General features: G+C 41.2%; 1 protein-coding gene across 1 annotated transcript in view; it reads right to left on the reverse strand.

The window, feature by feature from the left end:
* Positions 1-2,478: 2,478 nt before the first annotated feature.
* Positions 2,479-15,420, reverse strand: part of LOC108577464 (cytoplasmic dynein 2 heavy chain 1) — a 41,528-nt gene continuing 28,586 nt past the window's right edge. Inside the window, 15 exon segments of the mRNA XM_017940618.1 lie at positions 2,479-2,786; positions 2,930-3,224; positions 3,483-3,724; positions 4,330-5,063; positions 7,362-7,581; positions 8,726-8,879; positions 8,959-9,190; positions 9,829-10,023; positions 10,205-10,464; positions 11,363-11,872; positions 12,232-12,520; positions 13,005-13,214; positions 14,472-14,701; positions 14,762-14,896; positions 15,352-15,414. Coding sequence (XP_017796107.1) covers positions 2,491-2,786; positions 2,930-3,224; positions 3,483-3,724; positions 4,330-5,063; positions 7,362-7,581; positions 8,726-8,879; positions 8,959-9,190; positions 9,829-10,023; positions 10,205-10,464; positions 11,363-11,872; positions 12,232-12,520; positions 13,005-13,214; positions 14,472-14,701; positions 14,762-14,896; positions 15,352-15,414 — 4,065 coding nt within the window. The 3' untranslated portion in view covers positions 2,479-2,490.

The raw sequence follows: 15,420 nt of genomic DNA on the forward strand, positions 1-15,420 counted from the left end.
ACGGCAATTAATTTCCGATCTCGCTATATCGTGGCTCCTACTATACTGTCTTTGCCAAACGCGGCTACTTGGCGGAGTTGCGAGAGTTGTTCGTAACGGATCGATGCGAAAAAACGTGATTTATTCGAATCCGTTTAACCCTTTGATCGTTGCTTGCGACGATGATCGGTCGACGGTGTGAATGATCAAGATGTTGAGTAATTATTCGTTTCTCAAAGAGCTGTGGAAATTTATCGTGTAAATTTGTAACGGGAACTGTGTGCTTGATTCGAATCGACGATTAAGGGTTAACCGAATTTAAGCGATGATTGTATTTAAGTTTGTTAGAAGGATATGAAATGTTCTTCTTTTCTTTTTTATTATTATTATCACCTTTATTTGTAATATTTTTTTAATTTTCCACTCGATGGTTAGTGATTTGTAATTGAATTAATTACACGAGATTGTGATTGTTTTGTATTGTTCAGTTGGGATCGCAACTTTGTTAAGCGAGGGTGTTTGGTAGTGGACAGCGTGGTTCGAACCAACGTGATTACAGGAACGATCGTGTAATTGCAATCACTTCTCCAATTACTGCTCGCTATTTTCTGAGTCTATGTAACTCGTACGAGTAACTTCTGATTAGAAGGATGTATCAAGCGATTACTTTATAAGTAATAAAAAGATTTCTGATTCTCGAATCTGTGCTTTTCCTTGCTTCCATCAACCTAACACGTTCGCGTGGGGTCTTCGTTGACCGGGTTTATGGCACGCTCGCACTAGAAGGTTACTTTTGAAAACAAAGACGCTTCGTAGCTCCGCGAAAAAGTAAGTAATTTCTTACAGAACAATGCCTTTAGAATTTCGACTTTTCCGCGCCCTCGATAACCGAAGACGTGTCATAAACCAGGGTTCCTGAAGGGTCAATCCATACGTGCGTATAACGTCACTGAAGGATAGCGAAGATTCCACGCACCCGCAGGTAGGGCCCCACTTCCAAGGAAAAGCGCGCTGAGGGCGCAATGGAAGGGTGGGTGACACTCAAGGCTTGTGCTTTTGTGAAAAACCAATCAGCGTGCCTTGTTGCACTTGGCGGGCGAGTCACTTCGGACTTCACGAAAAATCGGCGATCGAGCAACATTGGCAAAGATTCTCTCGAGCGATCAACGTATACTCTCCAGCCGTTCGAGGAGACACCCAATCACATTTCGAGTTGCGATCGACCACTCGAGTCTTTTTTAAACAAAGTCGTCAATCGTTCGTGACGCACTCGACGTTTTGCTAACGCTCGAGCGAAATAGATTTCGAATAAGTTGTCTAAGATTAATTTGGCGGGCAACGGTATCACAAGTGCGCGTCGAGTCATAATCGGAACGCGACGTGCAACAACGATACGCTGACATAACAGATCTTTTTACCGTATCATTTATTATTGTATATTTTTATCGAAATTGAATTGCATTGTGGTAATTAGCGATTTATTAATTTGATTACAAATTCAAAGTGGCTAATTACAAAGTTTGAAAATAGTCGATTGATCTAAACGAGTAAGGTTTCTCTAGGAAAAGAGTTGCTAGGCCGTCCAGTCGATTTTTCCTACGGTAAAAGCTTCCAACCTACTTTGCCAGCTCGAAGAAAATTAACCTCACGTCGAAAGTTTCTCGTTTGGCCCATGAACATTTATAGATGAACTTGCTCGAGAGTACAGTCGAATCATTGATACGGCTATCTCGAAACTTGTTCGATGTTTAGCAAGGTTTGCTCTTTCCGTGAATACTATCGTTCTTGTAAATTAGTATTTTTCCTTTATTTATTACCATGTGGAATGAAGTATTTTGCAGTAGTGCTTTTGGATCAGCATTTTTATGAATAAATAATTTATTTAAGAGTAAAAATGATATTTATGCATGAAAAATTGCAACAAATGGAAGAAATCTTATGAATTAAATAATAAATTAGTTTCTTCCTTTGTTTATTGCGATGTGGAATTAAGTATTTTCAAATCAGTAGTTTTTGTGCATAGAAAATTTATTTAAGAGTAAAAATGATATTTATGCATGAAAAGTTCCAATAAACGGAAGAGGCTGCGCCTTCTTTTATGTGATTACGAGCGTGAACGCGTTATCTGTGACCATCCTTGTATTCAAATTAAGTGCAACAAGTTGCACCACCTAAAAGACCAGCATTCCTTAATTAACCTCCGTTTACCCTCTTAAACTACACTCCGTATGTTTTCTAGAAACTTTCCACTTCTGCATTTAATATCGACTTTCCATTTCTGCCTCCTTAGTGGCAATAAGACGTAAATAATTATTCTAATAAGAAATAAAACCATTTTCAATAGACAACATTTATCTAATCTCGATTTAGTTTTTATTACATAAACAGTGTGTAAATAATAATTACACAAAATGTGCACATTTTCTCTGCTACAAACTGAATTAAAGAACGTGTTGAATTATTGCACAATTATAATACACTAATTGCCACATTGCTGCTATGGTCTAGAGTCTAAATCGACTTCAAATAAAATGCAACGCCTCGACGTAACCAATTGTCATGCTCCTCTCTAAGACACCCAACCGGAAGTGTGCAAATTAACACGTCTCGCTGCGAATTTGCATAAACTGGAATGTTAAGCACGTCTTCTGAATCATTGCCCTTTAAACAGTCACCCATTGCTTTGCTTATCGCGTTGTTCTCGGTGTAATCGCCAGGTAAGAATGCAATCTGACAACTTGGCGCGGCTGCAACTGAAGCTGCGTTTGCACTTAAATCCGCCAAAGTACCGTATTCTATCAAAGCACCTGAATTTTTAATGTTCAATTAAATTCTTCGAAATATTCGAATTTATAATATTTAATTAAATTCCTGGGAATTTTTCGACAGCTTGTGAAAGGACAAGGTAAGAGAAATGCAATTATTTCGTTTATGATTCGAGTGAAATTACCTGAAATTAGGAGTCCTTCGATGATCAACGATATTTTCCAATCGTCGATCCTGCGATTTTCGAACCAGTTTACGCGAAGTTGAAGATTTTCCAGAGATTCACGCGTCTCTCGAGCAGTGTGCTGTTTCAGAACAGACAAAAATGCCCGCGGTCTTGCTAATCGTGATATGTCGACTACGGATGAGGATATTGTTAAGATGGACTCGAGAGTTTGATATCTGGAAAGTAATCCTTTGACGAAGGGCAGAGCTTCTTTGGGCCCGTATTTCCAGTCTTGCATCCACTGTTTCGGGGTCTGAGAATTTAGAAGAATTTACTTTTAATTGGATACTAAAGACAACTTAGATGTTATTGCAGAAAATTCCGGAAATTAAAATAAAAACTTAAAAATCACGTGAATTTATATTGCACTCAAAGTGTCTAACATCACGAAAAGTATATTTAAATATTGCAGAAAATTTGCGAGAAGGCATAAATAACTTTAGAATCGTGCAAAATTACCGAATTTACTTTAATCAAAGTGTCTCGTATTTAAAAGAAAACTCATCTTTACCTTGGAATCCCTGAAACGTAGACTTTCAACATCATCGCGAACGATGCTCAGCATCTTCTTAGTCAAGTTCATCTCATCGATAAAGAAACTTTGCAGTGCATTATTATTCTCGTTGTTCGCTACATTCACCGAACCAAAAATCGAACCATGACGATCAATCAAATCCTTCAGATCGTTCTGAATCTTGATTTCCATTTTCTTCTTACTTTTATCGTCGCTACCAGACACTCTAATCAAGGCACCTACCGAAAATGATCTCAATTTACCAAGTATCTGCACAATTTCTTCTTCGGAAAGTATAGTCAGTGGAAGAAATACGCATAGTAAAATATAACCATAACCAAGTCTTTAAACTGACATTCAAAATTTCTGCTTACAATTTTTCTTCGAAGTTACACGATACTAAGCTTCCATCGCCTTTTTCTCACGATTTCTTCTTCTACAAGTATAGTTGGTGGAAGAAATACGTATAGTAAAATATAACAATAGCCAAGTCTTCGAATTACAATTCAAAATTTCTGCCCACAATTTTTCTTCGATACTACACGATGTCAAGCTTTTTCTCAACTTTTTCTCAACAGTATTTAGCATACAGACAAAAGTTCACCGGAACTTACCTTAAATCTCCCAGAATTGTTTTAATTACGCTACAATGTACGAACCAATTTGAACATCGATCTGGACAAGGCTCAAGCCTGTTATCACCGTGAGACTACTGTTTCGACGCTCGAATTACCCGTACTTTGACACCCGACCGATTCTACAATCTCGCTACATCGTTCCCACCAACTCTATTCCCAATTCAAGCCAGCATTCGCTCTAATTACTCCACTCTGCCATAACGAACCTTTCAGCTGCGACAGCACAGCCTCGGCAGCGGTCCTTTCCCAAGCTCTATGAGCGTTCGCAGGCAATCCAAAGCACTCTTTAGGCGAATCATTATCAGGAATGTGTTCGACAGCCCTAACTGCGTCCCCGAACGAGCTTTCACCCACTCTGAGCACACCAGCGAGCTTCCTGCGTCCCTCGAATACCTCGTAAGACCAGACATCTCGTACGATGGAGCACAGCGCTCTCGTATCGTAGTCGTCTTGAAGACGACCACCGTAAACAGCCGCGTCTAACAATCCTCTGCCGGTTTGCCAGCTTCCGTTTTTGTCCTTGCTACTCTTGGACGTGATTTCCTTCACGACTAACTCGTGAGCAGCTTCCAAATCCGACTCGTTCCACTCGTAAGGCCTGATCCAACCTTGAGGAACGAATTTTCGTCGTTCCTGAAGGATAGCGTGCAACCAAGAGAGCAAAAGGCTACCAGGAACGTTCGCGTCCTGTTGGTTTTGGTGAAGCTGTTGGAGAGATCGTTTGACGTTTCTCTTCACCCCCTCCGGAGGTTCGTAAGCTAGCTTCAAACAGAGACCAGCTAGGCTTGGATAGAATCCTAGGCATTCTTCGGTGGTTAGCCAAATCCTCGTGGTGGGATTCTTGTTACCGGTGCACATGGGCGATCTCAGGAGGCTTTCGAGACGGTGAAGCCAATTGAGGGCGAGATGGAGGTTGCTCAGGAGGATCCAGCTGCCGTCTCTGTGGGAGAAATCGATTGGATTGATTCGTGAAGGGGTTTTCGAGAGTTGTTGTTTGGCACTGTGATTCTGAATTTCTTGGGAAATTGGGGTGCAGTGATTTCGCTGCTTTTCGGCTGTGTTGTGTAACGTATAACTTTGATTGAGTGGTTAGAAATTGGGAATGGGTGATTGGATGTTGGGGTAAGTGAAAGTTGGAGATTATTATGAATTTAAGGGATGTTCGAAGAGCTAGAATAGGGTGAAGGTTGATGGAGAGGCACTACTTACTATTGAGAAAAACTATCGAGTATCTGTTCCTGTAATGCTATATTTTTATAAATAGGGCGACTAAATCTACCAGCATGCAAAGTTTCAACTAAATCGATGACCCGAAGGCCTTGCACTCTCTTCGTTAGTTACTGGAACGTTTTAAGGTAAGAAGGCTAGTTCGTTCATAACAAATTGGTCCAATGCTTTACAAATCATAAGTTTATGGTTGCAGTACATATCTGTACAGTTGCGATTAAGCAAAGCCGAGTTTCAAGGGGAAGAACTGTGGTCTGTACTATTATACGAAGGGACGTTAGAGAAACCAAACAAAAGAGAAGTTTGGTAGAGAGGAGTTACATGAGTGTATGGAAAGACTAGTTCCCTGATAACGGTGAAATTTTAACCGAATCTTCCAAGCTGGTCCATTGTTTTCAAAAATTGTTTCAAAATTGAGTTTAAAAAAAAAGAACAATATAATCGTTGAAATGGTATAGTGATCTGTACTTCGAAAAGCCAGAAAAAAGGAGAAAGGTTAGGCAACTTCTCTGTTGCTTCACAAATCGTAGGTTTATGATTTTACGGTTGCAATACACGACCGCGCAGTAGTAATCAAGCAAAGTCGAGTTTCAAGAAAGAAAAAGCACCCTAGTCTGCGCTATCATATTATCTCTGCAAAATTCCTAGTTCCTCTAGAATTCAAACATGCTCCGTATCTTAATGTACTTAATTATACAAACACCTGCATTGTGTACGTAATGAAATCCGAGATACGTGACGAAAGGACGGGAACGAAGATCATGGCTGACTTAGTACACCGTCGGGAAGACTATGGCTTCAAGCCAACAACCCTGCGCTTTTGCTGGTCTAAGGTGAGTTAGCGAGGATAACGAGACTACGGTCCTACGTTTACTCAGGTGTTTCTTATACGCTCTATTAGTACCCAAGGGCGCATTGTTCGCCGTATTGTTGACGGAAACTGGATCCAAGGATCACGCAAAATGGCTCGGATCGCGGAGACAACAGCGCTCGTTAGCGATGTCGTAGGCTTGCTGGTTTTATTTTTGCACTCTTACAATTTTTCGATTCGACGTGAACTGGGTTTCCTTGCGCACTCGTTTACAGTTACTTTATCAGTGGTGCTTTCCCTTCCAGGGGCCCGTATATGAGGCGTTTTCCCTTGGTATATTTGGACGTTAGGTGGGGATAGTTTTGGGAGTCCCGTTGGATAGAGGACATCCTACCTGGAATGTCCATCTTTTCCGAGCAGTGGGTGGAAAAGGTTGTGACTTGTTGCGCTAAGGAATGTGGAGAAAAGGGAGAAAGGATCTTATCCGCGATGGACAGTGTTGTTAGCACAGCTTCAAAAAACGACTCGGGTGTCCGTCTCGCTCGACGGCTATATTAAGAGTGTCCTCTCCGCGTCCTATCCTGCGTTGCTCCGAAAAGCCGTTGGAGCCCCCTCGTTCGATTTTCCGGGCTTAGTTTATGGCACCCTCAGGTACCCGCGCGTTTTCTCTTCCTGGGTGACAAAGTCCAGGACACCACTTTGCCGCTGAAATCTCGCATTCCTTACAGTGTCCTGGCGGAACGTGCGGAGAGGGGCAAAGGAAGAGAAAAGAAAAGAGAAATTAAGGGTCCTGTCCGTAATGGACAGTTTCCCGGAGGAGCGCGAGGATCTTATCTTTCGGCGATTTTGATTTTCTGTTGTGGAAGAAAGGGTCCTATACCTGGTGGACCGTTTCTTGGAGGAGCGAGGGTTGTTTTATTCTAGCGTTAACCAGCGTTATCGGGCCGGAGTCGTGGGGTTGCATACGACATCGAAGGAATAGGAATAAAGGACGTGTGCAGCTATCAAGACGAATAATTCCAAATGATATCTAATATTATGAATTAAATAATGGATTTAACTGGTTGGAATGATATAAATTCTTATGGTGGTGTTTCAGTTGTTACACGTGAAGTGTGCTTTTGTATCGTAATGATTGAACTCTGTGGAGTGTACGAAGCTCGAACTTAGGTTTCTGTGAAACTAAGAGGGATACATTACCGACAAGCACTCTCCAGTGCAAGTTCAGCCTGAGCAACTTGACCCTGGCCCAGAGACACTTCCACGAATCCTGTGGCGGATGTAACCTGATTATTCGCTAATGCTCTGAGCTCTGAACCTGGATCAGCCCCCGGTGATAACATCAGTAGTACGGGATACGTGGTTTCGTGTTCGGCTACTTTACTCAGAGACCAATGCGGAGGCGCTAACTCTTTCACCCCTTTGGAAAATAGCATCACTTTGGTGAGAACGAATTGTATTCTCTTCGCGTATTTTGTAGGTGGAAATGGATCGAGAGAAATTTTATCTATCGGGTTTCACGGATTTTCATGGAAAATATTTGAGATATTAGGTGTACAAATTACTTAGGTGCCTTTTTTTCAGTATTTCACGTGAATGATTCAATGAATGGAACAGTATTCAGTCTTGAGGACTTTATCGACTCAAAATCGCCATACATTTTTCAGAGAGGGAATTATAAGTGGAGAAATTGTCATTCAAGGTAATGGAGATTGTTTTGAACGTTAAAATTGTTTTCGACGTTTTTGCGAATGAACGTTGAAGTTTGTGAGAAAAGGCACCGAATTAATTTGTGCTTTAATTAATATCTTTCGAATTCATGTCTTCGCATGTTTTATCTGTGTATTATATATAATCGTATTATAAATTGCGGTTTTCTATTATGTCATATTTAGGGCTTTTCTATACTATATATTTTAAATTCATGTTAGGAATGCCAACTGTTAGGAATGCCTAACTTAGGTATGCCCTCCGGGATGAGCCCCTCCTCCCTCATAACATCTCGAGGGAGGGGCCCGGCGTGGGGTGGGCCCGGTTGCGTTCTTAGGAGATCCCGGGCCCACCCCCAGAATGCCAAGGATGGCCACCGTGGGGTTTTAGGTGCACTCGGCCATCCCCATTTGGGCCACGTATGGCAACTGTTAGGCATGCCTAACTTAGGCGTGCACTCGGCCACCCCCATTTGGGCCACGTATGGCAACTGTTTGGAATGCCCAACTTAGGCGTGCACTCGGCCATCCCCATCTGGGCCACGTATGGCAACTGTTAGGCATGCCTAACTTAGGCGTGCACTCGGCCACCCCCATTTGGGCCACGTATGGCAACTGTTTTCCGCATTAGGCCCACATTCGTCTTTAGGCATGCCTAACTGAAATTCTAGTCGGGTTTTTTCTGGAAATTTTTGTGTAAATTGCAATGCTCGGTGATTCCAAACTTTTGGCCGGTAGTGTATAATGTTGTAAAGTGAGTAATATGTAAATGTAAAAAAATAGAATGTGAATGTTAAAACTTGAAACATTCCGAGGTTCAATTAAAGAAAACAACAGCAAGAAACAAAGGTATACCTAATACTTCAGCAGCCAATTTGGAGAGCGCGGTGTGCAAATAATCCGGTCGAATGGTCTTTATCAGTAGAACTTTTTGGAACGTGGTTAAATTTCTCTCGGCATAGATATTACCGACATCGTTCAACCATGCCGGCTTCATCTTACTCGCTAGCTAAACAAAAGAACGAATCGCGGAAAGTTGTTAAGTGAAATGAAAGTTAAATGACAATCTATCGTAGCGCAACTCTTACTTGTGGAAACGACGATACCAGAGCTTGAACAGATAGACGCCGTTCTTCAGGTACCCAATCAGGCACTTTATAATCGGAGTCCTCGTCGTCGTTTAATGGAACTTCTTCCAATAAAAAGTTTCTCTCGCTGTCTGGCACCGAATTCAAGGATAGTGCTAATTGCAGCGCTAGAGGTAACCGATGCTTTCTGTACACCGCTTTCGAGCAATAGTGAAGAGTCAGGCCTATCAGTCTGCAAGGCAACAGTTCGAAATTTTTTATAGGTTTTCTGTTGTACAGTTTGGCCGTTTTAAGTGTTTACGTGTGATTATTTCTGTATTAGAAATGCGAGAAAATGTTTCAGATGGAAGTTGCACGGATTCGTAATGACGACGGCTGTTTGATCTCGAGATGATCTCGGAGAGTAGAATATTTCGCGAGAAAAGTGTCACAAGTCGTATACGCGAAATTTTCGAGGAGAGCCGAAAGAAAGTTTCTTAGTTTCGAAAATTACTTAATCGCAGCATTGTGAAACGTAGGTCACCTAAAATTTACTCGTTTTAAATATTACAGTTCAATTTCTAATATTATTTTTATGGCAAAATATTCTGAATAATAAAGTGAAAATTGGAAATTTTTGACTTAATTATCCAAAAATGTACGTTTCAATTTTTATAACACATAAATCGCTTGAAAATAAAATTACATGTTTTAAAATATTACAATTGAACTTCTGACATTTTTCTTATGTCAAAATATTCTGAATAACGAAATGAAAATTTCTGAAATATTTCTCGCGAGGGTGCGCAACAATTATCCAAAAATCGGTTCGAAATAAAGTAACATCTGGAACAGGAAAAGGCAGAATTTTCTCTCTAAACATTTACAGACCGCCTTTCAATCAGCTTATCCTGCTCCCTCTTATCTCCAGACAGTATCGATCTCCTATAATCTTCCGCCTCCAAGTAAATATCGGTGAATGCCTCCGCGGAGAAAACGTACAGCGGGCTCAAAGCGGTCAAGCATTTCACAGTTTTGTACAAGTTCGCCGCGAATTTAGCCAATTGCTCGTGCTCTTTGGCTCGCCTGCAACAAAAAATTAGAATTAAAACGTTGTCACAGAAATTCCCAATGAACTTTCTTTCCAACAGTGAAACTTTCGCCGCGGGCATGGAATACAGAAAACGCGCAAAATGTCGAAAGTGGAGGGAGGAATGAAAAAAGTTTCGGACACGGAAGTAAATTTCTTTGATAAACTTCTGTCGACCTGGTGATGTCTTCGAAGCTGCGCCTACTCTCCTCGAGGGCCAGGGCTATTTCTTTTGCCTTCGATTGAGTGGCTTCCAAAGACGACAAAAGCCCTCCCTGTGATCCTTCGGACTCCTGAAGGAGGTCTTGACCTCTCGCTGTGGCCAGCTGCGCCAACAGATCCAATCTCGCGGTGTCCCGTTCCCCTGATAATTTCTCCTCGCGTTCGAGCGCCTCCTTTCGTTCAGTCGCCAGCTCCGGCGTCTCCTTCAACAGTACCTGTCCCCATCCACCCGTGAAAAGTAATTAATCTTTACCTCCAATATTTTACTTGCCGCGGCGGGACTTTGAACGATCACCGCGCCCGGCAAGTTTTCCAATCTCATTGTCCCGGCGAAAGGACGGCGAGTATGCGGGAAGAGATTTTTCAATTCTACGACGGAGAACGAGAGGGGAAACGAGCTACTTTTTAGAGTGCAAAGAGAGAAAAGTTTGATGGAATTTCGGGATCAACGGGAGTAGATGGAAATATTATCCTGTGAAAGAGATCATTTCAGGGTGTGCATGGGGAAAGATGATTGTTCGGTGTGTTTTGACGATTGTAAATTTGATTTGTAAATTCATCGTTCGTCGATTCAGTTTTCTTTCGTATCTGCAGGATTTTTAATATTTTTACCGACGTATTTTCAAATTTCATCTGTAATTCGACGAGAGGCGTGTGAACTTTTTAAAGAATTCTTCAGGCACTAGAAAGTGAAATTTTTAAGGGAAGCAAAAGACCTGGAAGATGGTGAAATGTAGACGTAAAAAATTGATTCAAAAGAGAGTGAAGCGTCAAAATGTTATCTTAAGTTAATGTTTTCTCCTAATGAAGTGCTGGTATGGTTCTAGTATCAACAGTGATTATGTACAATGGTAATTACAGCGTTGTGGTTTTGTTATCTCTAATTTGGCACTTAGAACGTTGCGGCACGGAAGCCTTCAATTAGCGATATTGTCGTTTGTGATAAGTAACTGTTTATCAAACGTTAATTAATTACCGTTCGAGTATTGGACAACAAAGTATTACACGTTATAAGTACCCAATGTCTACCAATGTGTTTCCTATTACTCTCGCTAATTTATCAATAATTCGTTATCGTTGCTTTTAAGCAGAGATTAATGCAATTTTCCTCACCTTTTCGACAAATCTCTCCGCCAGACTCTTGGTACCAGCGCCGAGAGCAATTTTAAACAAGACAGCGTCAACTTCCTTCGGAAGACTGTCCAATCTGTCTCGTCTAGTGGCTAAGAAAAGTTTGAAGCCTTGAGGAACTGGCAAAGTTCGTTCACCGAGTCTGAGAGGACGTCTACGTAGCAATGGTAACAAGATCGATGGGAATTCCACGAGTTCCTCCACTAACAACGATTTGCCGAATCGTACGGCCAGTTCTAAGGTAGTGAAAAACTTGGCGTCTTCCGGTTTCGTGATTTCCATCCTCGTGTCTATGTTGTTTTTCAGCCAGGTGACTGCCACTCCGGATGGATCGACGAATATCGGGACCAGAGGACCTCTGAGAGCGCAGGAAGCACCGACGAGACTTCCGGTGTCCACTGGTAAGCCTTGAGCTCGCCAGAGAAGCCTCTCTCGCTCGGTGATCAGGAGATCGATGGCTGATTTCTTCCATTTGTCGTCTTTTCCGGGATCCTGTATTTCATTGTTACGATTTGAAGTATTTTTTTTTTTCTAATTTTGTTATTTCTTGGATGGAGAATATTTGTCAGTTCATTTTTGAAGTCTTTACAAGGAATTTTTGGAAATTCTGTCAAATTTGGTTCGAAATATTTTTTATCTAATTTTATTATCACTTGAATGCAGAATATTTGTCACTTCATTTTCGAAGGCTTCATAAGGAATTTTTCAAGATTCTTTCTTCGGCTCGAAATATTTTTTATCTAATTTTATTATTTTTTGGATGGAAAATATTTGTCAGTTCATTTTCGAAGGCTTCATAAGGAATTTTTGAAAATTTTTCTAAAATTAACAAGGCAGACTTTTCTGCATACTTCGTAAACTAGTAAGGATGCGACATTGGCAGCCTCAACGTCCAATTTCTCTCTCCTAGCAGTCAATTCTTCCAACTGCGCCTGCCAGTCACGATGTTCGGTGTCCAGCTTCTGCAACAACGCTCTGGCAGTCGTTAGCCTAGCTTCCGTCGCTTCGGCGCGCAGTTGAAGCGCGGCTGCACCCCTCGAACGTTCTGCAAGTTCCTCTTGGAGCTGCGCCACGCGACTTTCCACGGTGCTGAGTCCTGCTGCCAGCTTGCCGATCTGCGCTTCAGCTGCTGATAGTCGTCTGGAGGATGCAACACAAACTGTAGTACAATTTCAACAACATTCCAAAATTAAAAGCACGAAGCTTCAGCCTTTGATATAGGTCAAGACAAAAAACAAAAGAAAACATTTAGCAATCGTACGGTTTATAGTTTCGTGACAGGTAATATCGAAAATTAAAATCTTAAGTTTATCGTAAACCTTGAGAACCAGTAGAGGAAATTTCATTACCATTGGAAATAAGAAAACTGGCTATAAGTGGTGCTTATCTGGTTTCAGGACATACATTTGGTGATGATAAAAAAAGTTAGGTGATTCGAAGATCGTCAGCATTGTTTCTTCGCTTCTTAAGATCTCTTCAAGGTCATTGAACTCGACTCGATATTAATATAGAAAAAATAGGTGGATGACCATGGAATGACTATTCTTCATCATCACCAGAAATTGAGACGTTCGCCACAAATGAGACACCCGGTACATTTTATCGCCGTAAATCTTCCACGTACTCGGCCAGTTGACGTTGCTCCCTCTCTAGGGGCGCGACCTGCAGAAGAATCTGGCCATACTGAAGATTCGCGAGGACCCATGCGGCCAGCGGAGCTGCGGCCACCGAGGCTCGTTTCGCGGTTTTCTCCTCGAAACTCTCCGGCCGCTCCTTGACCAACTTGGCAACCGCCTCCAGGCTCGTCGGCGTGCTTCTTCTCGCGTCCCACGTTCTGAATCGAACAAAGACGTTACCGCGTTTCTTTTTCTCTTTCCTTTTTTTTTTTTTAAAGTCGCGGTGAATGGTTCTGATGAAAAAGGGGAACGACGAGAGAGAAAGAGAGAGAGAGAGAGAGAGAGGAAGGGAAGTCTTGTTTGCGAATTGTCCGAGCAATTTCGACTTCTGGTTCAACGTAGACGTCGTTTCTCTGTACGAGCCTGTATTGTTCGTGTGTCGGTGTGAATGTACTCTTTATCGGCGAGTTAGTGGTGGTGGGTGTTTAGGGAAGCATGAACGAGATCAAACAGCTATTTGGAAGATAAAATTTGCCTTTGAGTGAAATGTACTCCAGTCTGTGTAATTGTTAACAGTTCTGTTGAGTTTTAAGCACGCGATATCCGTGGGTGCTTCGAAGTGAATGACGTTTGTACAGTACGATATAATCGTGGTATTTAGTATTTTGGAGGGTATTGGGTTAAATTTGTTTATTTCGAAATTTGTCTTTTTCCCGCCGCGATGGAATTTTTGATATTCTAGTGTGACGTAGAAGAATTAGCTCTAAGAAAAATACTTAGCTTTCGAATAACACTTAACTTTCAGAGAAATACTTAGCATTCAAAGAAACACTGAACTTTCAGAGAAATACTTAGCTTTCAGAATAATACTTAGCTTTCAGAATAATACTTAGCTTTCAGAAAAATACTTAGCTTTCAGAGAAATACTGAACTATCAGAGAAATACTCAGCTTTCAAAGAAATACTGAACTTTCAGAGAAATACTGAACTTTCAGAGAAAACTTAGCTTTCAGTATAATACTTAGCTTTCAGAATAATACTTAGCTTTCAGAAAAATACTTAGCTTTCAGAAAAATACTTAGCTTTCAGAAAAATACTTAGCTTTCAGAGAAATACTGAACTATCAGAGAAATACTCAGCTTTCAGAGAAACACTGAACTTTCAGAGAAATACTGAACTTTCAGAGAAATACTGAACTTTCAGAGAAATACTTAGCTTTCACAATAATACTTGGCTTTCAGAATACTTAGCTTTCAGAAAAATACTTAGCTTTCAGAATAATACTGAACTTTCAGAGAAATACTTAGCTTTCAAAGAAATACTGAACTTTCAGAAAAATACTCGGCTTTCAGAAAAATACTGAACTTTCAGAGAAATGCTTAGCTTTCAGACAAATACTGGACTTACAGAGAAATACTTAGCTTTCACAAAAATGTAATCATTGTTACTAAAAAGTAAAACATAGAGATACTTACCTAATTTCGTCTTTAATACCGCGTTTCGCCAGGAAGGTCTTCATGCTATTCCAAGACGTGTCCTTTATGCCCATCAATCGAAGAACACCCTCGAGGACATCTCTCACAGGAGCTGGCGGTGCCCTCAGCGATCGAACTTCCGCCAATGCGTCAGCGCTGATGCCAGCTACAGCTTGGGCCGCTTGCTCCACCAGTGGCTCGACTTTTCCTAATTCTCCTTCGATGTCCGTCTGCACGTCAAATAAAAATTCTTCTCATACACTGCCTTAAATTACATCCATTTCACCCACCTTTCTGCGCGCCAGTTCTGCGCTCTCGCGTTCAGTTTCAGTTTTTAAATTAGCCATTTCGCCTCTTTGCCCTGTAGCGCCTCTCATCGTGGCTGTGATTTGCTCGAGAGCAGCATTAGCTCGTCCTTGTTCCGCCTGAAAAATTAAGTAACAAAGATAGCAATTATTTTCGTCTATCTGCAGTCGGTCACAAAAATATTCTAACGCTATTTGGAACATCGTAACTTTTTTAAAATTGCACCAAACGACTCGAGTTTTTTGCAGAAGTTAGAAGGATTAGTATACTAAATGATTTGTAGAAAAAATTTTGAAGAAGATCACAAGGAAAACTTGTAAAAATCACTGTTTACAACTTTTTCATCCGAGCTCGTAACGAAAACTTAAAACACACCTTTCGTAGATTTACCTCGCTAAAAATTTCATCGTGAATCTTTTCGTGACCTCACAGCATTGCACATTCCAGAAAATTCCAGAAAATTTATAACGACAGAAACAGAGGTAACAGGAGAAAGGTAGAAACTTCAAGTTCCCTAGCTCAATTTTCCGCAGAAAAAGCGCGGCAAAAGCTTTTAAATAACTTCGCTAAATACCTCCAGCTCCAGACGCTGCTTCGAAACTTCGTCCTCCAATTTAGCCACTTGTTCGCCAGCTTCCTTCAA

This window comes from Habropoda laboriosa, unplaced genomic scaffold (assembly GCF_001263275.1).
Source record: "Habropoda laboriosa isolate 0110345459 unplaced genomic scaffold, ASM126327v1 scaffold776, whole genome shotgun sequence".
NCBI lineage: Eukaryota > Metazoa > Arthropoda > Insecta > Hymenoptera > Apidae > Habropoda > Habropoda laboriosa.